Source organism: Geotrypetes seraphini, chromosome 3, assembly GCF_902459505.1.
Source record: "Geotrypetes seraphini chromosome 3, aGeoSer1.1, whole genome shotgun sequence".
NCBI classification, from domain to species: Eukaryota; Metazoa; Chordata; class Amphibia; order Gymnophiona; family Dermophiidae; genus Geotrypetes; species Geotrypetes seraphini.
This window is the reverse complement of record NC_047086.1, coordinates 266,032,697-266,059,088: the sequence shown is the minus strand read 5'-3', so window position 1 is coordinate 266,059,088 and position 26,392 is coordinate 266,032,697. Positions and strand designations below refer to the sequence as shown.

Genomic DNA, 26,392 nt, shown 5'->3' with positions numbered 1-26,392 from the left:
CTATATCAGCTTACTCCTCCCCCTTCCTATTCTGAATGTGAGAAAGTTTAATAAGTTTCAACTCTAGTCACGAGGAAGTGTTTTCTCTCCCCCTGACTCATTCAGTTCCATCTATCTCTGTGTAAGGCACCGTCTCAAATTATTTTCTTCTAGCATCCCCTCTCCCCCGAGGGTTTTACAGGGAGGAGATAAATAGTTTAAGGGGTCTCATGGGCAGATTTTTTTTTTTTACCTCTTTGCAATCCCCTTTGTATAGGGGGTGCATGAAATAGAGCCTACATCAGTGTCAGCGGACGCCCAGACTGACAGGGCATTGGGGAATAATAAGAAAAGAGTGCTAGAATAAAGTAGAGCCTGTATCTGGATGGGCTACAGACAGGGGTATAGTACAGTAGGATTTAGTCAGAATCCCATTAATTCCCATAGAAGGTTCAGCATTCATGCGCGGACCCCGATAGTGTAAGTAAGTTCTAACAGGAGCTGGTCTGGCAGTCAAAAGTGCTCTGTTTAATTCAGACTGCAAATCAGAGGAATGTTGCTTTAAGTCAGAAAAAGTAAACCAAAATCACATTCCTTGAGGTCGGTGACTAGCGTGACCAGAGGAGTACAGAGAGAATTTACAACTTACAAATCTTTTTGGCAAATAGCCAGATGGTCAGTGAGAAAAGCATCAGCCTTGCTTCGCACAAGAAAGAGAGCCTGTAAAACGGATTTTTTTTTTTTTCATGAGCCAGCATAGAACAAATCATTTCTGAAAACTGAGCAACAGAAATCATAGGGTGGGCAGTCAAAAGACACGGAAACACAGCACAAGAAGAGACAGAAGTTTCCCTCAAGCAGAGGGTAGCAGCCGAAGGAGGGACTCAAAATATGAGTCAGGGTCAGACTATTTCACGTTCGAGATGGAGCCAAGAGACAGTTCTGTTTACAAGCTACGGCAGGAGGAAGGGAAGATCTTAGACTGAAAGCAGATATCGCGCTCTGCCGGCAATGCATTCCACATTACAGTATTTCCTTCCTCTGTGTTAAGCGTATAGGCAGTGCAAAGTATACGGAGGAGGACTAGTGACACAGAGAGATGTGAGCTGGAGAGAGAGTGTCACACACATGAACAACATAAGCTTTACAAGTCTCATCTTTCTTAGGAGGGGGAGGATCTTTAGTGCCTTTCTGACCCATAACAAAACACAAAATAGCAATGCACAAGTCTCGCTTACCTTACCTTATAAGCAAGACACAATAATATACAATACAATACAAATCTTATCTTATACTATATAAACCTTATCTTCTAAGCGATAGAAAGTAGAAAAAATGCATGCACAAAGCTTTTTTCCCCACAGATGACAGAGCAGGGCAGGCGTGTCTATTAATAATTTTGTTCTTCCCAAAAGAACGTGTGGCCACTCAAAAGTACTGCAGGAGTTCCCCAAACTCCAGGAGTTGCCAAAACTCCGAGACTTACCAAAAGCCTCAAGAGACTTGCCAAAAGCCTCAATAACCAAATAAGGGCGTGAAAGAGGGCAGAGACCAGTGAGCACTAGAAAACAGATACCCACTTAGAGTCCCGGCACCATCTCCACTCCCGGGCGAGCCCCCAGCTGAAACAACCAGGTCCCAAATTGTATTAGCCTCGTTCTGCTGTCCTGCTGTCACATTCACACATAAACACACATGCAAATAGGTAAAAAGATATCTCTCTCTCTTCTACTTTATTCAGAGTACTGCATACACCTTTATAGCATTTCACATGGGTCAGTTTTTTTAGCATATGACTGTAGGAAAAACCATATATGGTAACAGGATACATAAAAGCAACTAGAAAAAAGGTAGCAAACATAAGGGGAAGGGGAAATAGTGCGAAGTTTCCATTATGGCATATAATACTGTCCTGTCTAAGGTCTAGCAATATTTCTTGTAACAAATGTTTCTTATCAAAACAAGAATTACAGAACACAATGGAGACACAGAGCTCAGAACACAAAAAGAAAAGGCCTTGTGTTTTTTTTCCTTGGCAAAATGTTAACTGTTTCAGCAGTTCCTTTCACATAAGCAAGAATAGAAAAACTTACAAAGAATATATGCCTCTTCAATCCAAACTTACAAAGAATATATGCCCCTTCAATCAATCTTTACAAAATTTTGTCAATCTGTTTAAAGTTATTAAAACGTATTCGGACTGTGAAAAACTGCAGTAAGACCTTAGGAAATTGGAAGACTGGGCATCCAAATGGCAGATGAAATTTAATGTGGACACATGCAAAGTGATGCACATTGGGAAGAATAATCTAAATCATAGTTACCGGATGCTAGGGTCCACCTTAGGGGTCAGCGCTCAAGAAAAAGATCTGGGTATTATTGTGGACAATACGCTGAAACCTTCTACCCAATGTGCAGCAGCAGCCAAGAAAACAAACAAGATGCTAGGAATTATTAGAAAAGAGATGGTAAACAAGAATGTTATAATGCCTCTGTATCGCTGAATGGTGCGATCTCACCTTGAGTATTGTGTTCAATTCTGGTCTCCTTATTTCAAAAAAGATATAGCAGCATTAGAAAAGGTTCAAAGAAGAGTGACCAAGATGATAAAGGGGATGGAACTCCTCTCGTATGAGAAAAAAGACTATAGAGGTTAGGACTCTACAGCTTGGAAAAGAGATGGGTGAGAGGAGACATGATTGAAGTCTACAAAATCCTGAGTGGTGTAGAAAGGATACAAGTGGATCAATTTTTTACTGTATCAGGATTTACAAAGACTAGGGGACATTAAATGGGCGGTTTTGATCGATTTTCGGAATGCACTGTATGTCAGATTGGGTTCGTTTATGTAGTTTTTCAGCCAAACTTGCTGTCTGTTCGCTTGGAACTTAAAGGTTCTGTCCAGGAATGATTTGTATCTGCAGCCTGTAATCTTTGGATATGCAAAGATGTTTTTGTTTCTGGTTGCTCGTGTGGGGTTATGTAGGATGAAGTGAGTTTGTAGGTAAGAAGGTGCTAGTCCCCAGGCTTGCCTGAAACAGGTGCAAGCAAATTTGAATAATATTCGCGCTTCTATTGGTAGCCAATGCAGCTTTTTATAGTAGGGGCTGATGTGGTCGCTTTTTCTGAGTCCGAAAATTAGGCGAACGGCGGTGTTTTGTATTAGTCTCAGTTTTTTTATTGTTTTTTGTGGGATACCCAGATAGATGATGTTGCAGTAGTCAAGAATGGATAGGATCAGCGCCTGTACCAACAACCTGAATGATGTTGGGTCAAAGTATTTTTTTATGGTCCTTAGTTTCCATAGCGTGTAGAAACATTTTTTCACTAGTGAGTTTGTGTGGTCAGTCATAGTTAGGTGTGTGTCTAGAGTGATACCGAGTATTTTTATGTTTTTGGATAATGGGTATTCGTGATTGTTTATTTTTATCGTTGTTCTCGTAATTTTGTCATTAGGACTAGCCAGAAAGACTTTTGTTTTCTCTGCGTTTAATTTCAGTTTGAAATTGGTGGTCCATTTATCGATTTCGGTCATTACGTTTGAGAGGTTGTCTACAGTTTCTTTTGTGATGTCATTTAAGGGGATTAGAATGGATATGTCGTCTGCGTAAATGTAGTGTATTAATATCATCAGCGTAGCTCAACAGTTTTATACCCAAATTACTCAAATGAAAACCCAAAGAAGAAAGATATACATTGAATAATGTGGGTGAAAGTGGGGAGCCCTGAGGGACTCCGCACGGATTTTTCCAAAAGGTAAAGAGCTGATTATTAAACCTAACCTGGTAAAGTCTAGATTCAAGAAACCCTTTAAACCACGAAAGAATATTACCTTGTAATCCCAAAGCATCTAAGAAGGCCAGTAATTTGGTATGGTCCACCAAATTGAAGGCACTACTCAGATCAAACTGAAGGACCAGTGCACTACTACCCTTACTCAGTAAACTATTTAACAGTGTGGCTGACACTGTTTAACAGTGTGGCTAACACCGTTTCTATACTGAAATGGGATCTAAAGCCCGATTGAAAGTCATGAAGTAAAGAATGTTACTCAAGGTACTTTGTTAGAACAGTTAAGCTCTAGAATCTGTTGCCAGAGGATTTGGTAAGAGCTGGTTTTATAAAAAGGTTTGTAGGAAAAGTCTGCTGTGGAGATAGACATGTGAGAAGCTACTGCTTGCCCTGATCAGTGTCATGCTACTATTTAGTTTTTTTACCAGGTACTTGTGACTTGGATTGTCCTCTGTGAAGATGGGATACTGGACTAGATTGATCATTGGTCTGACCCAGTAAGGCTGCTGTTATGACTCTTGCCTCTCAGTGATCACAAGCCACTGATCTTCTTTCCCATCAAATCCCTACTCCGTCAGTCCCTTCAGTGGTGGTTGAAACAAATGACCCTAACCAGAGGCCTTCTATTCCATGTTATTCCACTTGAGAAAATACTAATCATAGATGCATCCATGTATGGGTGGGGAGCCCACCTAGACAGCATTCACACTGAGGGCACTTGGCTTGCACAAGAAAAATATTTTCTCATTAATCTTCTAGAGCTACGAACGATTCGTAATGCTCTTCAAACCTTTCAAGGTCGACTACTCAAGTAATACTGATCCGAACAGACAATCAGGTAGCCAAGTACTATATAAACAAGGAGGCATGGGTTCTTGCTTCCTCTGCCGGGAGGCGATATAGATCTCGTCTTGGACCATTCCATGCAACATCTTCTTCAAGGCTGTGTATCTAGCAGGGAAGTAAAACATGCTGGCAGCAGTCACTCAGCTCAATGGTATTGCATAATATCTTCTCAACCTGGGGAACTCCAGAAATGATCTTTTTGCCATCTCACAGCAATCACAAACTTCTGCACTTCTGTTCTAGACTATACTCACCTCATCGTCTGGAATCAGATGTGTAACTGCTAGATAGGACCAACAAGTTTCTTTATGCATTCCCTCCAATTCCTCTAATAGGAAAGACTCTTCAAACTGAGAGGAGCCAGCTGCCATGATTCTCATAGGACCAAGGTGGCCGAGGCAGTCCTGATTTCCACTTCTGCTTCAACTCAGTGTGAGGGAACCTATTCCATTGTGGATTTTTCCCAATGCTGCTGATTCAAAATGAAGGATGCCTTCTCTATCCCAATTTGTGTTCCCTAGCTCTCAAAACCTGGTACCTCTCTCCAAATGGATAGATGAATTCAACCTCTCTGCTCCAGTATCTGCCATAATAAATACTATCTTTACATGGTTAGTGGACTGTCTCCTCCTGCTGTGCTTGGGCTGGACTACCATTGGAAGGTCGTGTCACAGCACATAAGATTAGAGTAATAGCAACTTCAGTAGCTTATCTCTGTTCCACTCCCATGGAGGACATATGTAAAGCAGCTACCTGGTCCTTCCTACATACTTTCACATCCAATTACTGTTTGGAAACTCATTCCAGATGGGATAGTTGGTTCAGTCAAGCAATTCTACAAAATTTAGTCCCTTGCATATTAGCTAGGGAGTCCCATCTGTAAGAATATACTGCTTGCTTGTCCTGGAATAAAACAGTTACTTACCTGTAATAGATGTTATCCAGGGGTAGCAGGCAGATATTCTCACAACCCTTCTACCTCCCCTAGTTGGCTTCTTAGTTTTTTTTACTGAACTGTAGGTCCCGCGAGCTGATGTCTGGCGGGAAGGCACAGGCCGTCTCAGGACTCCTAAAGAAGGTAAAATGACAGTACATTTTTGCACTGTCCATACTGCGACTCCGTGGATGATGTCACCCATCTGTGAGAATATCTACCTGCTGTCTCTGGATAACACCTGTTACAGGTAAGTAACTGTGCTTTATTTTCCAGATGAAAATGTGTATTTTTATGTTGAGTGCTTTGTCTACTTAATTGTAATTTTTCTCTCTTTGTCTTATAATTGTATATTTTTATTAATTATATATGGTTTTGTTAATATTGGCATTCAATATACTTAAAACCTTTAAATAGAACTCCATTATAAAACACTTATATCGCAAAGTTATTTTAAGTGACTGGGTCATTCCACACCAACTGTACAAATTTTCAGAATGATCCCCACCTTACCATCTCCAATTTCAATTAAACTTGGTACATAGATGTTCTGGCTTGAAAAGCTAAGCCCTGCAAAGTTTCAACCTCAAAAACATGAAATTCATGTAGAAAGAGGTGCCTAAGTAGAGGCCCTAAAATTTTTATGTTTGTCGTATGAAACAATGGGCAACTTCAAGGACTTCCTGTACACTGAGTATTGCTAACATCAGCCTGAAATATAATCTACATATACAACTTTTTGTACTTAATAAGCTTTTAGAGTTTCAAAAGTCTAGGCTAAGTGCTCTTCTAATGCCTCCATGCTAAAGTTGGCCAAAAACTCAGTTTACTAATTTTTGGCTTCATCTTTCATAGATTTGTAACAAATTTAAATGGTTTCTTCTCACATGATACACCTGCTCAACTGCTGATTGTTATCCATCAGTGAAAATTTCAAGGCCTGCTTTCGTTTATTTGTAAAGATATTGCAAGTCAAACAGAACAGCAAAAATATTAATAACAAATTTTACCCATTTTTGAAGCCTTGTATTTCAGTTTTGACACCAGCAATCACTTTGGTTCAAAAAGCATTGGATAGAGCAACCTTTTCTCTACCAGATATCAAATTTTCAGGAGGATATTTTTTTGTATAGGGAAGAAATTTGCAATTGAATTCACAGCAGCGTAACTAACTATTTAAAAGTATTAATTATATTTGTCATTGGTAGGTTCTTCAAATATTCAAATTGAACTATGAAATAACTTTACACCACACATAATTTACTGTTTATTGCCCACTCCCGCCACCACCGTCAAGCATCACTTCCGAAATGCTCACTCCCTACCGCTGCCATCAAGCAACTCCCCTGACACACATGCACCACCACCCCACCTCCCAGCAGCGAGAGAGATGCCTACTTTCTCCCTTGTAGGCATCCCTCTGGCTGGCCTTTGTGAACTATGTTGGGGCGTTCGGGGGCACATCAGCGACCACGGGAGGGAGTGGCCATCCCTTGTTTCAGGGGGCAAAATTTTCTGGCAGGTTTAAGCTGTCAAGACTTATGTTCCTGTTTATGCCTGAGCCTATCATCACTCAGGCACTGACCAGAAATTAAGGCTATGACAGCTAAGACCTGCCAGAAAATTTTGCCTGCAAATTTAGGACAGTGAGGTTAGGGAATCACCCATTGAAAATGGAGGAGTGCTCATAAGAGCATAAGAATAGCCTTACTGGATCAGACCAATTGTCCATCAAATCCAGTAGCCCGTTCTCACGATGGCCAATCCAGGTTTCTAGTGCCTGGCCAAAACCCAAGGAGTAGCAACATTCTATGCTACTGATCGTTTAAATATTAATGACTGTGTTTGTTGTAATACATTTGCATGGTAGTCGGAGTCTGCCAGGCAGCTCGGAAAAGACCATGGTGAGCCCTCTTGAGAATTGGCCGGTGGAATACTTCCACTCTAAACTGTCTGGAACCAGTTTAGCGACCATCATTAAAGGCACGGTGGGTTTTGAGAATCTTCCCCTATGTGTTAATCATTTAGAGCACCTTTTACTAGTGCAGCCTTATTATAGCTTAAAAGGATTTACCGCTGGATGCACTAAGGTATCCTGTGATTAGTTCCGAATGTATATGTATAAACTACCCGCTAAAAATTTTCTTTATTTTTCTAGGTAGTAACATGTCTGTGGAAGGAGAATGGACAATTCTGTGCTAATAAATTAGCGCATCTACATTGTTGTATGCTAATTGATTAGCTTTGGATTAGCACATGAGCCCTTACCACCTACAAAATAATATATGGCCATTAATTTGGAAAATGGAAAATCAATCTTTTTCTCGCTGCGATAAAAATGATCTTAGCACAGAGGGGGGAAACCCATTTAAGGGCATGCTAAGGCCACTTTCTACCGTAGCTTTGTAAAAAGACCCCATAGGGCAGTGGTCTCCAAAGCACGGCCCCCAAAGTGCCCTCAATCAGTTAGCTGAAATGCTCTTCAAATCCTGTAATTGTGTTAATTTCAATCTTATCCACTTGATATAGGAACTGCAAGCAATCTCTTCAGTGTGTTACTTGGGTGTCTCATTTATGGAATTTGCTACTATTGACAATCCAAAATAAAGTGAGTTTTTAAAATATATCCTTGAAGTGTTATAGAATTAATATTAGTATTAATTTTTAATGTTAGAATATTCTACTGTAACATACATTCTTTTCTTGTATCTGTGAGTAGTCAATCCCTTCTTGCAAGAATTCTTGTAGGGAGCCTCATTAATATTCTTTTGCTTTACCTCTCATTCCTCTGGGCTGTACTCCAATTTCTCAGTTGTATCTCTATAAGTGAGATACTAGGAGCCTGTCTTTTCTGCTTGTATTTGTTTTTCAATTAAATTTGAGGGGGGGGTGCTAACTATTTGCGAGGCTTTTAAGTGCTGCAGAGGATCCCATTCTTGAGAGAGCACAGACTGCGGTCAAGGATCTGCTTCCAATGGGCAGACTGCTTTGCATTGTACAGCCTGCACTATATGTTGCATTGGACAGCCTGCACTAAATGTTTCAAGACCGTTCCCTTGTGAGCAAGGCTCGCACCAGGTTCATCCGCAGTGGGCTTGAGTGCAGGCTAAGTGCCCGTGGCAGTTTTTCCAAGATCGGGGCTGACTGCTTTCCTCCCCCATTTGCTTGTGTGAGGTCCATTGGAGGTTGAGGTCTCCAGCCAGTTCAATGGGCCCAAGAGGCAATCAAAAGGCACAAGCAGCCTGGATTCCAAGCTTTTCGCAGCTTCAGCACTTGCAGCACACAGCATGGCACAGTGAGTTACAGACTGACAGCCTGGAAAACAATCGGGAGAGGGGGATTTAAAATCAGTTTTGGTGGGGTTCTAGGGTTAGAGTTAGTTTCCTCCACCTCTAAAATTGCAAGTTTTGGGACCCTATTGTAGCTCCCCCAGGTTCTTTTTGATGCTAAAATCACTGCCGTGGTAGCCATCTTGGATTTCCCAATTTGAAAATAAAAGCCTCTTATCTGCCTCAAAACACCTCAGTTTTTAAAAAACATCAGGTGTGATGGACTCCGGAGACCAAGATACATTTGATTCATTTCATGTTTGTGCTGGATGGCCATCCGAGGATCGATCATGGTCCAAGTGGCATGTGAGGGGGGCAGGAGCAGCTGGCTCACCCTCCTCTGGCCCAGTTGGTGCGAGGGCCAAGAAAAAAGTCCAGGTTTGAGCTGGGGAGCAGTGCAAGTATGTCCCCGGCAAACGCAGCTGTGGTGCTGCTGCAAAATCCCAGAAAAGAGCTTATGAGCATCTGCAGGGGCGATTTGGACATCCTGGTCAGGGGCTTCTCCCTGAATTCATTAATTTGATGATTGAAACTTACATGAATAATAAGGATCGCTTGGAGCCCTCTGGAATCGCAGCCCTGCTGGTGCCAGGGGTTTCTCCCCCAAGTGCACAATTCCTAGCAACAGTGCCATGTGCAATACTTGGATGAAGTCGGCTCTATTTATTATCCTAGTTAGTGTCCTATGTAGCAGGAGATCCTGCTTCCTCTCTAGGGGGGCCAGATCTGGATCTGATGGAGGCCCCTGATCTCAGGGAGGAACCGACAGTGTGCAGGCTGTTTAAGTCTTCAGCACTTTTGGAGGTGATCATGAAATCCCTCCAGGAGCTAAAGTTAGAGAATCCACAGTCCTCTGCCATACAGTGTTCGCTTATGAGCAACATAAAGGTGCAGACCACTTGTTTCCCCTCTCATCAAGACATTACCAAAATGCTCACACCCTTCGGGTGGCCAAAGCCATGGCAAATCTCTGTCCAATGGATAAGAACATAAGAATAGCCTTACTGGCTCAGACTAATGGTCCATCAAGCCCAGTAGCCCATTCTCACAGGGCCAATCCAAGTCCCTGGCCAAAACCCAAAGAATAGTAACATTCCATGCTACCGATCCAGGCCAAGCCGTGGCTTCCCCCATGTCTTTCTCAGTACAGACTATGGACTTTTCCTCTAGGAAATTGTCCAAATCTTTCTTAAAACTAGCTATACTATCTACTCTTACCCCAACCTCTGGCAATGCATTCCAGAACTTAACTATTTTCAAATTGGGAAATCTCTGAATTTAATCAGCTCTTCACTGATGGCACAGGTTACAAAGTGTACTTCCCTTCCTGGTGAAGGTGGTGTCATATTAAAGGATGCCCAGGACCACTGGCTGGATTTTGTTCATAAGAATCTCTTTGAGGCTGTGGCCGCCGGCATAAAAGCAGCTGCAGTGGCATCCTCTGCCACCCGGACTTACCACTACAAGTTGTGCCGTGATCTAGAGACGATTGTTGGGAGAGATCACTAGTTTTTAATTTCTGGAGTGGATTATATAACTGATGCCCAGGATGATTTTTTTCAAAGTCTCAAGCAATATGTCTGCTTATTCCATCTCCTCCCTCCAGATGCTATGAATCAGATAGTGGGTGAGAGATTCCTTCTCCAAGGGGACCTTGAGTAAATTACCATTTAAGGGACATTTACTCTTTGGGAAAGGTCTGGATAGTCTGAAGGCCATTGTGCAGGATCATAAGCAGACCTCAAGCCCCTAGGAGGTCAGGCCACAGTAATTTTCATGATATTGCCAGAGATCCTTTCAAGGCTCCAGACAAAGATTCAGAGGTGCCAGATGCCTCCAATCTTCAGGACTCCACTCTGCCACAACTCCCAAGAAGTAGTTATGATGTCAAGCCATCAGCCAAGCCTCCACATATCAGAAGGAAGTTATCGACCTAGGACCATAGAGAGGAATTTGTTCATAAGAAACTTTTCGAGGCTGCGGCTGTCAGCTTAGAAGCAGCTATGGCAGCATCCTCTTTCACCTGGGCTTGCCACTCTAAAGTCAAAATCAGAAGGGATCACCAGTTTTAATGTCTGGAATGGATTATATAGCTGATGATCTTTTCAATCTCATGAACAAAATGTCTGCTTATTCCATTTCTGCCCATAGGATACTATGGATCAGACAGTGGACGGGGAGGGGGGATTCCTCCTCCTCCTCCTCCAAGGCAACCTTAAGTAAATTCCTCACGCAAGTTCTTATAAAATAATAAATAATTGACATTTTTGTATCATATTACAAATCACTTAAATACAATGTTGGTTACTAAATATATAATTTTCAATGTGATGTGCTCAGTACACCACCACGGTCATATCCGAGGATATTAGGACCACGTAAAAGGGAACCATCATAGCATCATCTTGTTCCCACCTACTTGTAATTATGTTTCAAACTTTTCAAACTTAAATTATCAGAGATGTGAAGTACTTATCTGGTTCACTGAGTTCTGCTATCAATGCTGGCTTGCATTGTCCAAATTAGGTCCTAATTCCCCGCGACCAAATTCCACTACAATTATTTGTGCTTTCAAACTCCAAATTAAACTTCACCATTCAATGCAAATATTCCAATTTTACAGTTGCTTCTTGCACAAAACACCTCAAACTCAAGCTTAGTTTTGGTTGTCATCATAAGAACTTAAGCATTGCCTCTGCTGGGTCAGACTAGAGGTCCATCATGCCCAGCAGTCCGCTCACGCGGCAGCCCATCAGGTCCAGTATTCCTCTATACCCTTCTATCGCTTTTTCCTTCAGGAAATTAATTAATCCCTTCTTGAACCACAATGCTGTGCTCTGTCCTATCACACCCTCTGGAAGCGCATTCCAAGTGTCCACCACCCTTTGAATGAAGAACTTCCTAGCATTGGTTCTGAATTTGTCCCCTTTTAATTTTTCCGAATGCCCTCTCATTCTTGTAGTTTTCGAAAGTTTGAAGAATCTGTCCCTCTCCACTTTCTCTATGCCTTTCATGATCTTGTAAGTCTCTATCATGTCCCCTCTAAGTCTCCGCTTTTCCAGGGAAAAGAGCCCCAGTTTCTCTAATCTCTCAGCATATGAAAGGTTTTCCATACCCTTTATCAATCGTGTCGCTCTTTTCTGGACCCTCTCAAGTATCACCATCATCATCAGGGAGTACTGGTGTTTCCAAATAGGGTTAGAAACATAGAAAGATGACGGCAGAAAAGGGCTATAGCCCATCAAGTCTGCCCACTCTACTGACCCACCCCATTAAGTCTGAGTGCTAATGTCCTAGTTCCTTATCTCGACCCTCGTAGGATCCCACTGGTTGTCCCATTTATTCTTGAAGTCAAGCACGCTGGTGGCCTTGATCACCTGCACTGGAAGCTTGTTCCAGTGATCTACTACTCTTTCTGTGAAGAAATACTTCCTGGTATCACCATTAAATTTCCCTCCTCTGAGTTTGAGCGGGTGTCCCCTTGTGACCGAGAGTCCTTTGAGAAAGAAGATGTTGTCTTCCCCCTCGACACGTCCTGTGATGTACTTAAATGTCTCAATCATGTCCCCCCTTTCCCTGCGTTCCTCTAGAGTGTAGAACTGCAATTTGTTCAGTCTTTCTTCATATGAGAGACCCTTGAACCCAGAGATCATCCTAGTGGCCATCCGCTGAACCGACTCAACTCTAAGCACGTCTTTACGGTAATGTGGCCTCCAGAATTGCACACAGTATTCCAGATGAGGTCTCACCATGGTTCTGTACAGTGGCAATATGACTTCAGGTTTGCAGCTGACGAAGCTTCTATTGATACATCATTTGCCTTGCCTTGGATGAGGCCTTCTCTACTTGTTTGGCAGCCTTCATGTCTGCACTGATTACCCCAAGTCTTGTTCTTCTGAATTTGTAGCTATTGTTTCTCCATTTAAGGTGTAAGTTCTGCATGGATTACCGCTGCCGAGATGCATGACCTTACATTTCTTAGCGTTGAAGCCCAGCTGCCATGTCAAGGACCAGTTTTCCAACTTAAGCAGATCCTGCGTCATACTATCCTGCAGATTGCTTTCACTCACTATATTACATAGTTTGGCATCATCGGCGAATAGTGTTACTTTACCCTGACGCCCTCGGGTCAAGTCCCTTATGAATATGTTAAAAAGGAAAGGGCCCAGGACTGAGCCCTGTGGCACTCCGCTAGTCACCTCCGATGTCTCAGAGAGGGTGCCGTTGACCACCACCCTCTGAAGTCTTCCACTCAGCCAGTCATTGACCCATGCAGTTAGTGTCTCACCTAACCCCATCGATTTCATCTTGCTTAATAGTCTACGGTGTGGGACGCTGTCAAAAGCCTTACTGAAATCCAAGTACACTATGTCCAGAGACTCTCCCGAGTCTAGATTTCCTGTTACCCAATCAAAGAAGCTGATAAGGTTGGATTGGCATGACCTACCCTTAGTGAATCCATGTTGACTGGGATCCCTTAGATTCCCCTCATCCAAAATCGTGTCTAATTTACCTTTAAGTCTAATTTACCTTTAAGTAGTGTTTCCATGAGTTTACATACTATTGATGTGAGACTCACTGGTCTGTAAAGAGCACTGCTTAAACACATTAATAAAAGTTATTTATATATTTTACTTTAAATCTTCCATAACTACCTATATCAAAATTCTTGAATTTCTTCCACGGCTGTGGGACATAACTGGGCAGGATGAGTTTCTGGATCACTCTGAACAAATCTCCATTAATTCTGTCGCATTAGTCACATCACTATCTGTGAACCAGTCAGGAAATATCTCATATTGGCTTCAGCCAATAACGTTTTATCACCTCATTTTAGCAGGCCATTCAATCTCATGATTGGACCCAGATGGTTCTACTGTGTGCCATCTAATATAATAAAACGCTAGGCCGCGCATGCGCATTTCCTATGTGTGCGCCGGTTTTCCGTGAGCTGTAGCAACACATAGGAAGTGCGCATGCACGGCTTACGCTGTGTCCTGCTCCCTGTTGAAAGACGCAGCGGTGGCTACTAGCACGATCCCCGCCTGCCGTCCACACCGCCTCTCCGCTCTCTCTCTTCCTCCCTCCCCCCGAGGCGGATGTCGGCTGCGGCGACCCTAGTTGGATGTCGGCCGCGCCGGCTGCTGGCCGCGCCGGCTGTCGGCGGCTGTAGGCCGCGGCAGACAAACATCAAAAGCCAACCCTTCCGGGTTTAAGTTGGGCACTGCTTCTCCTGCGGCGCGGCGTATGGGGGGAGGAAAATACTGCACAGGAAAGTGGGGTGGGAGGGAAATGCTGCAACACACGGAAATGGAGGACACAAAAGGGGTTGATGTACAGGGGAAGAGGTGCTGATGAACAGGGAGGGGGGGAAGAAAAATAAAGACAGGCCTACTGCTGGACAGGGGGAGCAGGAAGGAGGTGATGATGGACAGGGGGAGGTAAAACCAAGGGAGAAGGGCTTCTACTGGATAAAGTGAGCAGTGATGGAGTGGTGGAGGACACAGGGGAGGTAAAAGGAAGGGAGAATGGACAGGGGGAGCAGGCAAGGGGTGGTAGTGGACAGCCAAGGAAAAAAACAAACAAACCAGACAGAAATACAGAAAGCGGCTAAGGAGAGAGAGAAAAAAATAAATACAGACACACACATATATATTCTAGCACCCGTTAATGTAACGGGCTATAAGACTAGTTGATATATAAATTTCTGTTTCTTGTACAACAATACTGAGAGGTAACCCCATATGACAAAGTCACTTTTAATAAAACTGTGAATCTTAATTGTTGTAATGAGTGGCCTGCCTCGACCCAATGTTACATAGAAACATAGAATATGACGGCAGAAAAGGGCCGACGGCCCAACAAGTCTGCCCAATCATGATCCCTTCCACCTTCGAGAAACTATCCTCTATCATACCTCTGTAGCGACCCCACATATTTGTCCCATCGTTTCATGAAGTCGAGCGTGCTACTAGCCTTGACTACGTGGAAGACCATTCCATCTATCAATCACCCTCTCGGTAAAAAAGTATTTCCTGGTGTCCCCATGAAATCTTCTTCCCCTAAGTTTTAGCGGATATCCTCTTGTCACCGTGGGACCCGTAAGAGTGAAGATTTCCTCCTCCTCCTCGATGTGGCCCGTTATGTACTTGAAAGTTTCTATCATGTCCCCCCTTTCTCTGCGCTCCTCGAGCGAGGATAAGCGCAGACTGCTCAGACGATCTTCATATGAAAGATCTTTAAGTCCTGAGACCATCCTTGTGGCCATTCTCTGAACTGACTCAATTCTCTTCACATCCTTTTGGTAATGTGGCCTCCAAAACAGGACACAGTACTCCAGGTTCGGTCTCACCATGGATCTGTATAATGGCATTATAACTTCGGATTTTCAGCTGATAAAGCTTCTGATGCAGCCAAGCATTTGTCTAGCCTTTGTTGAGGCTTTCTCCACCTGATTTGCAGCCTTCGTGTCTTCACGGATGATTACTCCCAAGTCCCTTTCTACTTCAGTTTTTGTTAAGTTTTCTCCATTTAGGGTGTATGTAGTGCAAGGATTCCCGCTTCCAAGATGCATCACCTTATATTTTTTGGCATTAAAGTTTAGTTGCCAAGTACTGGACCCATTGTTCTAGCAAAAGTAGGTCTTGTTCCATAGTGTTTTGCGTGGTTGTGCTGTTAGGTTCAGTTGCCCTGCCAACAACATTGCACAGTTTAGCATCGTCGGCAAATAACGTAATTTTGCCTCAAAGTCATTGAGTCAGATCCCTTACAAAGATATTAAATAGCATTGGGCCCAAGACCGAGCCCTGTGGCACTCCACTGGTCACTTTTGCTGATTTTGAGAGAGTACCATTTACCATCACCCTTTGAAATCTGTCGCTAAGCCAGTCTTCTACCCATGCAGTCAGCGTTCCTCCTAGTCCCATCGCATTCATCTTGTTCAATAACCTGTGGTGTGGAACACTATCAAAAGCTTTACTAAAGTCCAAGTACACGATGTCAAGGGACTCCCCCTCGTCCAGCTTTTTTGTTACCCAGTCAAAGAAGCTTATCAGACCAGTCAAAGAAGCTTATCAGCTTGACAAGACCTTCCCTTCGTAAAACCATGTTGGTGGGGGTCCCTTAATTTTTCCTCATCCAGAAACGTGTCTAATCTGTTTTTGATCATTGCCTCCATTAGTTTACACACTATTGAAGTGAGACTTACTGGTCTGTAATTCTCAGCCTCTGACCTGCATCCCTTTTTGTGAAGAGGAATAACGTTGGCGATTTTCCAGTCCAAGGGAACTCTTCCCTTGCTAAGGGATAAATTGAAAATCTCGGCTAACGGCTCCGCCAGGACATCTCTCAATTCTCGAAGCACTCTGGGGTGTAAATTATCCGGACCCAAAGCGTTATTGATCTTTAATTTTCTTAGTTCTTGGTAGACACTGCTCAAGGTAAATTCAAAGTCCCAGAATGGATCCTTCAAGCTCCCCATTGTCTGAAGCTGAGGTCTAGATCCCGGTGCTTCACAAGTGAATACTGAGCAGAAGTAGTTATTTAGCAGTTCTGCTTTGTCTGCATCCGAGTCTGCGAAGTTGCCATCGGGTTTTTTTATGCACCCGATGCCACTTGTGTTCTTCTTCCAGTCGCTGACATACTTGAAAAAGGATTTATCTCCCTTTTTAACCTGCATAACTATATTTTCTTCCATCCAGAGTTTGGCCTCCCTGACTGACGTTTTAACTTTCCTAGATTTCATCATATAGGTTTCTTTTGCTTCCGGTAGTTGTGACTGTTTGTAGGTCACAAAAGCTTTTTTCTTTTGTTTTACTAGTTCTGAAATCTCCTCGGAGAACCACTGTGGTTTAATTTTTCTGCGTCGCTTGCTCATGGTTTTTATATATATGTTGGTTGCTTCTTGTAGGGTTGATATCAGGGCCGACCATAGTACCTCAACACTGTCTGATGTGTTTTGCATTTGCAGTTTTTTGTGGACATAGTTTCCCATGCTTTGAAAATCGGTTCTTTTAAAGCTAGGGACCTTAGTTGATGTATTTGAGCTCCTTTCTTCAGGTGGAACCACACCATGTTGTGGTTGCTGGAGCCCAAGGTTTCTCCCACGCTACTTCTGTGGCGCTGTCTCCGTTGGTGAGTAACAGGTCCAGGATTGCCCGATCCCTGGTGGGTTCTAGTACCAACTGCTTGAGGCTTGCTCCTCGCATGGAGTCTAGTAGCCTCTTGCTGCCGCTGTTTGTAGCGGTAAGTTTGTCCCAGTCCACATCGGGCATATTGAAGTCTCCCACCAGCACTGTGTCCCCACGCAGTGTGATGTTCTCAATGTCTTCGATTAGTCCGTCATCCACATCGTCCCTTTGCCTTGGTGGCCTATATACAACACCAAGATACAGGCATTTATTAGTGCCCCTGGCAAGGTTCACCCAGAGGGATTCCCCTTTATATTTGATGTCTGTGATTTTAGTAACTTAATGTCTTCCCTGATGTATACAGCTACTCCTCCTCCTGATTTGCCTTCCCTGTCGCGACGGAGTAAGTTGTATCCTGGTATAACCATGTCCCATATGTGGGTTTCTGAGAACCATATCTCTGATATCGCCACCACATCAAGGTCTGCATTTCTCATTTCTGTTTCCAGTTCCAGGGTTTTATTGCCTAAGCTACGGGCATTAGCATGCATGGCTTTCCATTCTGTTTGCTTGTTTGTACCGCTTTCTGACCGAGACAGTTTGTCCTCATTAATCTTTTCCTTGTCGCCCTCATGATATCTTATGTTCCCTACCTCCGATCCCAAGGTGAAGTCTCTGTCTCTTGCTTTGTATTGACGTGAGGTGATTTGCTTTCCTCGGTTGTGCCTTTGTCCCCTCTGGTAATGTTTCTTTCTCCTTTGGTATACGCGCGTTTACTTACCTCTGGTTCCAAGATGGATTTACTTACCCTACTTACCTTTTGTTTCAAGATGGAATTACTTACCCCCCCCCCCCCAGCTCACCTAGTTTAAAGCCTTCCGGAGCAAGTATGCCAGGCGTCGGCCCATGGCATGCTTTCCTCTTCTGGTTAGGTGTAAGCCATCTGGTCCCTGCATTCCCTGAAGTGCTTCTCCGTGGTCCAGGAAGCCGAAGTTCATTTCTTTGCACCATCCTCTTAGCCATTTATTAGTGCTCTGGATCCATTCTTCTCTTATTCTCCCCTTGTCTCTTACTGGTAGAATGGAGGAGAAGACCACCTGTGCATCCATCTGCTTCAGCTTCTCTCTAAGGGCTCTGAAGTCTTCTGTTATCTTCTCCAGTGTGTTCCTGGCCATGTCGTTTGGTCAGCGGAGCTTCCATCTTTGTACAAATTGTACTTAAATGTTCAATAATTCTAATTTTAATGGATCTCTGTGTTTGGCAAATATAACAGAGGCCATACGGGCAGATGATTACATACACCACTCCTGTCGGGGTACAGTCCATACAATGACGTAGTAAGAACTTCCTGGTGGAATGGGAAACAGTGATCTCAACTGTCTGAATGGCCATTGGGCATGACTTCATGCCATGTTTTTAGGATTTCTCCCCTGGGTATGGGCAAATTTGGGCTGTTCCTGTAATGATGAGTGTAAACCTAAAACATGCCAGTGTTTTCTAATAGCTTGTTGCATCAAATGTGCATTGGTATTATAGGGCAGAACTAAAGGTGTCTTATCCCTTGATCTTTTATGTTGATTATGTTGATAATGCTACCCATTGAGTATGAGTGTATCGTGCCGTTTTATATGCCCATTTGATTATGTGGTCTGGATACCCCCTCTGATCAAAATGACTTGCTAAGCCCCCGGCATTATTTCAAAATGTCTCTTGCTCTGAGCTCTGTCTTTTTAACCACAGAAATTGACCATATGGGATACTGTCTCTTAAGATTTCTAGGGTGAAAACTTTTATAATGCAAAAGTGTATTGCGATCTGTTTCTTTTCTTTACAGATTTCATCAATAGGAGTGGAATGAGCCAGGAAGCAAAGGCTTGGACACCCAGGTGCAACCTTGGCCAAAGACAGGTTGTTTTTACACCTTCCCTCCATGGCCCACAATAGGCAGACTTCTGCACAGGATAATGGCGCACTAAGGGCTGGTGATTCTAGTAGCACCAGATTGGTTGAGATGTCCGTGGTGTGCAGACCTGGTCCATCTACAAAGGGATCAAAGGATCATGTCATCCCCGGCTGCTCACACAGGGCCCAGTTGCCTTGCAGTGTTTGGAACATAAGAACATAAGAGTTGCCTCCGCTGAGGCAGACCATAGGTCCATCTTGCCCAGCAGTCTGCTCCCACGGCGGCCCATCAGGCCCATTGCCTGAACAGTGGTCCCTGACTAATTTTATAACTTACCTCTAATCCTGTTCCTATAATCTACCTCTACTCTTATCTGTAACCCTCAATCCCTTTGTCCTCCAAGTACCTATCCAAGGCTTCTTTGAAGCCCTGTAGCGTGCTCCTGCTTATCACATCCTCCGGTAGCGCGTTCCATGTATCCACCACCCTCTGTGTGAAAAAGAACTTCTTGGCGTTTGTTCTAAACCTCTCCCATTTCAATTTCTCTGAGTGCCCCCTTGTACTTGTGGTTCCCCATAATTTAAAAATCTGACCCTGTCTATTTTTTCTATACCCTTCATGATCTTGAAGGTTTCTATCATGTCTCCTCTAAGTCTCCGCTTTTCCAGGGAGAAAAGCCCCAGCTTTTTCAGTCTGTCAGTATATGAGAGGTCCTCCATGCCCTTTATTAGCTTAGTTGCTCTTCTCTGAACTTTCTCAAGTACCTCCATGTCCTTCTTGAGGTACAGCGACCAGTACTGAACACAGTACTCCAGGTGTGGGCGCACCATTGCACTATACAGTGGCAGGATGACTTCCTTCGTCCTGGTCGTGATACCCTTCTTGATGATACCCAACATTTTGTTTGCTTTCCTTGAGGCTGTGGCGCACTGCGCCGACACCTTTAATGTTGTGTCTACCATCACTCCCAGGTCTCTTTCAAGGTTGCTCACCCCTAGCGGTGATCCCCCCATTTTGTAAGTGAACGCTTTAGTCTTATGGCATGACTCTTGAGCGAGTGGCGCTAGCATGTAAGGGCTATTCGAATGTTGTGGTCTCCATCCTTCTAAGATGTAAGAAGACAATAGCCACATATGTGAAAGCCTGGAAGCGTTTCCAACTTGGTGTGCTCAGAGAAGTGAGGACCCAAGTTCAACCCCAATCTCAGCGATGTTCGCCTTCCTGCAGGAAGGTCAGGAAAATGACCTAGCAGTTGACTCCCTGAAATTTCAGATTGCAAAGCTCTCATATTTTGGGTCTAAGATTACTGGGAGCACCATAACTGCACAATCAGATGTGGCCAGGTTTCCTAAGGGCGCTCTGTGTCTATGTCTTCCGGTTCGACAGCCTTTTCCAACATGGAGTCTTAATCTTATTCTGTAGGCGCTGACTAGAGTGCCCTATGAACCTCTTGAGTAAGCTTCTCTGATGGACCTTTCCATCAAAATAGTATTTTTATAGTGGCAATTACCTCAACCCGACAAGTGTCATGCCGAGATCCATTCCTCAGAATTTCGGATTCTGATGTGGTCTTCCCCATGGACGGAATTTTCAGCGGTGTCCCCAGAAGAAATCTTTAGTGCAGTCACTTGGTCTTTTCTCCATATGTTCACAAAGTTTTACAGGTTAGATGTGGAGGCCAAACTGGACTCCACATTCGGATCTTCAGTTCTGACAGCATTCTCACCTGTCCCACCCTAAACTTGGGGGACTGCTTTAATACGTCCCACAGGTTCAAGAATAGAGTGTCTGTCACACTAGAAGGAAAAATTAGGTTCTTATCTCAGAAATCTTCTTTCTAGAAGACAGATAATCTCTTCCTGAAGTTTGCCCTGTCAGATGATTGGTTGTCTGCTTACTGTCTCAAATGAGCCGGGGAATCTGGATACCTTGTTTCTTTCCTTTGTCCAGCCTTGATGAGGATAAAGGATGCGACTGCCGTGTTAAAGAATCCAGGGGGTATCTATAGAATCTCCCACAGTCTTAGTGCAAGTTGCGCTCAGGTTGGTGACTTGTTTGTTTTTTTACCTTGTAATGTAATGCAAATGGTTAATGCTTTGGTATGAACTGAGGAATTGGAAGACAGCCCAGAGGAGTTGAAGGCAGGGCAAAAGAATGCTAATGAGGCTCCCTATAAGAATTCTTACGAGAAGGGATTGATTATCCACAGGTTCAGGAATGGTGTGTCTGAGTACTAGAAAGAAGATTACCGAGGTAAGAACCTAATCTTTCCATACCCAGTCTGAACAAGCAGGTCAAGGCAGTTTCACAAAATTATAGTATGTGTAAGCTTGAAATTTTTTGATGGCCTTTAGAGCTTTCTCATATTCACACTGCGGCTCTTTACATGAAAAAGGTTGGAGACCACTGCCATAGGGTATAATTCTATAATGTATGCGCTGACATTTATGCAGAATACTAGCATAAACACACATCTGTACACACATTACCGATGTGCATGCCACATAAGTACTTTTGCACTGTTCTGTCAATACACAATATTGTCCAAGTGGGCAGAAAGGGGTGTGCATTTACTTGCATAATAGAGAATGACATGGAGAAATAATTTGTCCACGTCACTGCTCCATCCCTGTGACCACCGACCCTGTCCCTTCCCCGTCCCTGAGACCACTGTCCCCACCCCATCTTCACGACCGCTGTCCTCACAGCATCCATACAAGCCTCAGTACTGCAATATTTAGCTTATTCCTTCCTTATAAATCAAAGTTCTGGCTGCTGAACTAGAGAAAGAGATGTTCAGCTGGCAGGGCTTGTTTATAAATTTTTATCAGCACAACTAATATACTACTTTATCTAAAAGCAAAAAATAAATAAATAAATAAAAAATTTTTGCTACCTTTGTTGTCTAGTTTCTGCTTTCCTCATCTTCTCATTCATTTCCTTCCATCCACTGTCTGCCCTCTCTGTCTCTTCCAAATGCTCTGTTACTGTGCCTCAACCTTCCATCTCTCCTTCCACCCCCACCCCAATTGGTCTGCCACTCATCTTCTTCCCTCCGCTTCCCCCATAGTCTGGAATCTCTCTCATCACCATTTCCTTTCAGCGTCTTCCTCTCCACCCCACCTTCCCCAGTTCCCTTCACTGTCTGTTCCTCCCCACCCCACCTTCCCCAGTTTCCTTCAGCGTCTGTTCATCTCTACTCCACCTTCCCCAGTTCCCTTCAGCATCTGTTACTCCGCACCCCACCTTCCCCAGTTCCCTTCAGCTTCTGTTCCTCCGCACCCCACCTACCCCAGTTCCCTTCAGCGTCTGTTCCTCCGCACCCCACCTTCCCCAGTTCCCTTCAGCATCTGTTCCTCTCTAGCCCATCTTCCCCAGTTCCCTTCAGCGTCTGTTCGTCTCTACTCCACTTTCCCCAGTTGCCTTCAGCGTCTGTTCCTCCCCACCCCACCTTCCCCAATTCCCTTCAGTGTCTGTTCCTCCCCACCCCACCTTCCCCAGTTCCCTTCAGCGTCTGTTTGACTCTACTCCACCTTCCCCAGTTCTCTTCAGCGTCTGTTCCTCCCCACCCCACCTTGCCCAGGTCCCTTCAATGTCTGTTCTTCTCCATCCCACCTTTCCTCCCTTTCTCCCTCCCTGCTCCTTACCTTCATAGCAGGCAATTTCTAAATTTGCTTCCTACGATCAGCCGAGGCTTTGAAGTTATGTGTGGCTGCAGGAAAGGTCATCTCTGATGCAACTTCCAGTTGTGTCAGAGATCACCTATATGGCAGCCACACACGATTTCAACACTCTGGCTGCTCGTAGGAAGCAAATTTAGAGAGATGCTCAGGCGGTGATGATTGGGCTCAGGTAGCGGCTTCGATTGGGCAGCAGTAGCGATTGGGCTGCAGTGATCAGGAGGGAGGGAGATGCTTGGGTGGTGGCAGCGATCGGGCGGCGGCAGCTATTAGTATGGAGGAAGGCAGCATGATAGGTGACCGCGCGTGTTCCCTCCCTTAACTGCGGAGACAAGGCCATTCAGCGCTCCATGGGGCGATGAATTGCCTTGTCCCCACAGCTGCAGTGAACACTGTTTTCCCCCCACTGTTGACCGTGGGTAACAGCCACCGTATCATTCTCTATTACATAAATCTGTGGCTGGCATAAATGCTCATGACTAAGCTCATATGTATGAATCTACCTGATTGCAGAAGTATTCTATGAAGGAAAATAAACTTTTCCTTTATAGAATGTTTGCCTATCGCATGCCCTCAGAGGATGTATACTGTATATAGGCACACAGTTACAGATATACCCTCTTATTGGGTGTGTATAAATGGAATTTTGAAAATTTAGTGGAAAGGATAAAAACTTTAACTATTTATATTAAATAATTGTAATCGCAGTGTGATTCTTCCTATCATGACATGGTATTTAATACATTTTTTTGGGTTTGTTCTTGCTTAGGTATTGCTATTACATCTTCCTCCTCATCCTCACCTTCCTCCAGTTCCATTACTGCTGCTGTTATGTTGACATTAGCAGATCCAGCTATGACAAGTTCTTCACAGAATGGAATGTCGGTTGAGTGCAGGTGACAAAAGGACTTGGTTAAGCACTTTGCACTTATTAGCTGTTGAAAGCCATTAGGTTATTTTTATACTGCACTGTGGCATACATCAGATTAGCACTATTTTTTATTCAAAATTGATTTTTGACAAGCTAACTTTGCACTTAAGTGCGCTTTTATGAAGAAGGAATACAAGGGATTGCTCTTCTTCAAGCAATAACTGTTTCCTGCTTGTCTGGAAATTGTATATCTGGTTATCTGAAGGCCTTCCTTTGTGGGAACAGTGATTATTCTTTGCCTGTAAAGATAAATCAGAAAGTACTGAATAATAGCAGATTGCTGTGAGTGTTGTATTCGCTAGGTATTTTGGCAGAACTGGAATATTTTGATGTACAACATACAAACCAGTTTTTCTCACAAAAGCTGATCATTTTAGCCCTCAAATCATTTTTAGTGAATTCATAGAAATCAAGCACATTTAAGCTATAAAACCTACCATTTGCTATTGGTTCGTGAAACCAAAATGAAAAGATTATTTTTGAAAAGGTCAATAAATGTTTATAGGTTTGAATTGAGCTAATGGTTAATGTGGTTTCTAATAACCAATTAAATGGAATTGGACTACTTTTGCCATTTTTCTATAAATCAGTATTTTTTTTAATTTTGATATAATACTTTTTGGGGAAAAAAGAAAGTATATTAATAGCTAATTGTACTAAATATTAAATAATGGTGTATAAATATTGTACTTAGTCCATCCAAATTGTATATTTATTCATTATGGCTTATAAGTTATACTGTTGTGTTTTCTTATAACCTTTTTTCCTTTGAAACGTAACAAATATTTTCTTTGTAATGTGTTTGTTTGTTTTTTTTAAATTCCAAGCTATAAGAATAAGGGATGAAAAAGTTTGTTTAACAATTGAAGGATGCTGATATGAACACTTCCACAAAAGAACAGGTGTTTTTAGGGAAAGCGAATGATAAACAAAAAACAATTGTTGCCTTGTACAGACTCCAGTATAAACTCAAAACCATTTCTATTTTTACTGATTTTGTTTGATCCTGATATCTTTTCTGTTTGTACAGTAAGTGCTAGCTTTTCTGTATTACAGATGTTTCAATTACAGCAAAATGGCACTGATAATATACTGTTATTATACAAGTGTTTTAACGTTACATGTTGTATGTACCCTTATTGTGTCTAGGATAACCAGGATTAGCATGTTTTCTTTCTCCTTTTTTTTTGGTAATTTGTGTAAAATAATTTCAAAATGTTTTCTTGTGTAGGTGCGTGTCAAATCTCTTAAATTCAGTTTTTTTCTAGAAAAATAATAATCAATTTTTAGCGTGTATACACAAATGGATTTTGTTGAAACTTATTTCAAAGTACTCAACTTGTACAGAACTGTAAAGATTTGTTGACCAACGCTGAAAGTAAAATTTACAGTATAGAAAACTATCTCATATTTATTAGGTCCTACAGATAAAGAATTATGTAATATTTTGTACAAATGTAAGTAAAGTCTTCTGAAATAAAATTTTGTTTTTAATATTTAAGAGCTGTAATTTGAGTTTATAGACATAGTACAGGGATTTTAAAATGTAGAATGAGATTAATGACATTTACATTAAAAAAGGGTAGTAATACTGAGTTTCTTAATATTACTCCTGGATTGTAAATTTTAAACAGATTACTGTGCTAGATTCCAACTATTCAACTTATGATCTGTATCTTGGCTGTTTTCCCAGCAATAGATAATATTGTATACTTTTCTGATATCTTTCATATCGACTATTTGGTCTATTGCCCTTTTCTTTAAGAAAAATACTGTAATTTGCCTTGATTTTACTTCCCCAACTCCAAAATTTATATCTTGCTTTATTGTAAGAGTAGTACAGAAATACCATATTTTTCGCTCCATAAGATGCACTTTCCCCCCCCCCAAAGGGGGCTTGCTCCTGATCCCTGCACTTCTGGCCTGTGTGCCTGCTGGCTGGGAAAAATGAGAGCTGTCTAAGGAAGGAGAAATTTAAAAAGGTACTGAAGGGATATGATTAAAGATACGTGGGGGATGATTTAAGGTACTGGGGGGCATGTGGTTATATGGGGGGATGATTTAACATACTGGGGGCACGTGGGGGGATGGGGATGATTTAAGGTACTGGGGGGCACATGTGGATTTAAGGACATGGGACGATTTAAGGTACCGTGGGAGGTTACGTAAGGGGTATGGGGCCTGCCTGCCTGCCACTAGGCCTGCCTGCTCTGTGCTCTGTCTTGGCCTACCACTAGACCATCAGAAGGGGGGACAGGGTGCAGAGCCTGGCATGGAGAATTTGGATCAGAATGTTTTTTTTTGTTTGTTTTCCTCCTCTAAATCTAGGGTGCATCTTATGGTCAGGTGCGTCTTATGGAGCGAAAAATACGGTATATATCAGGCAAGGCCGAGAAAACAAAAAAGGAAGTCAGTGCACAGAATGATGATAAATGGCTAAGAAAATAAATCAGGGTGATAAGATTATAAGATTTTCTTTTTATATGACAGAGAAATAAACAGGGGGGAGAAGTAAGGAAGGCTTGTCTTTTTTCTTGTGTCTTTTTGTCCCTTTACTAAATATATTTCTTTTGTATTTTTTGAAGAAGGGCTTGGAAAACGTTCACAGATAGAAGGATTAGATATGGTAAAGGAATAGATGATACACTCCACTCCTGGTGCAGTGCCACAGACCCTACTTATTTATCATAAAGCAGGGGTGTCAAACTCAATCACATAAGAGGCCGAAATCTAAAACATAGGCTAAGTCGCGGGCCAAATTTTTTATTAAGATACTTAGAGGTCCTTTTTAAGGTACGTTAACCGATTTAGCGCATGCTAAATGCGCACCTTAATAAAAGGACCCCTTAGTAGAAGTATAGGGTTACAA

At 42.8% G+C, this 26,392-nt stretch overlaps 1 protein-coding gene across 7 annotated transcripts in view; it reads left to right on the top strand.

The window, feature by feature from the left end:
* ARID4B (AT-rich interaction domain 4B) overlaps positions 1–25,024 on the top strand; it is an 852,780-nt gene extending 827,756 nt beyond the window's left edge. For 6 of the 7 annotated variants that reach the window (XM_033937320.1, XM_033937318.1, XM_033937319.1 and 3 more), the window contains one exon: positions 23,362–25,024. In XM_033937320.1, coding sequence (XP_033793211.1) covers positions 23,362–23,492 — 131 coding nt within the window. In that variant the 3' untranslated portion in view covers positions 23,493–25,024. Of the gene's footprint in view, positions 1–8,080; positions 8,160–23,361 lie in introns of all 7 variants that reach the window. The other variant, XM_033937316.1, reaches the window with a different exon arrangement.
* Positions 25,025–26,392: the final 1,368 nt, after the last annotated feature.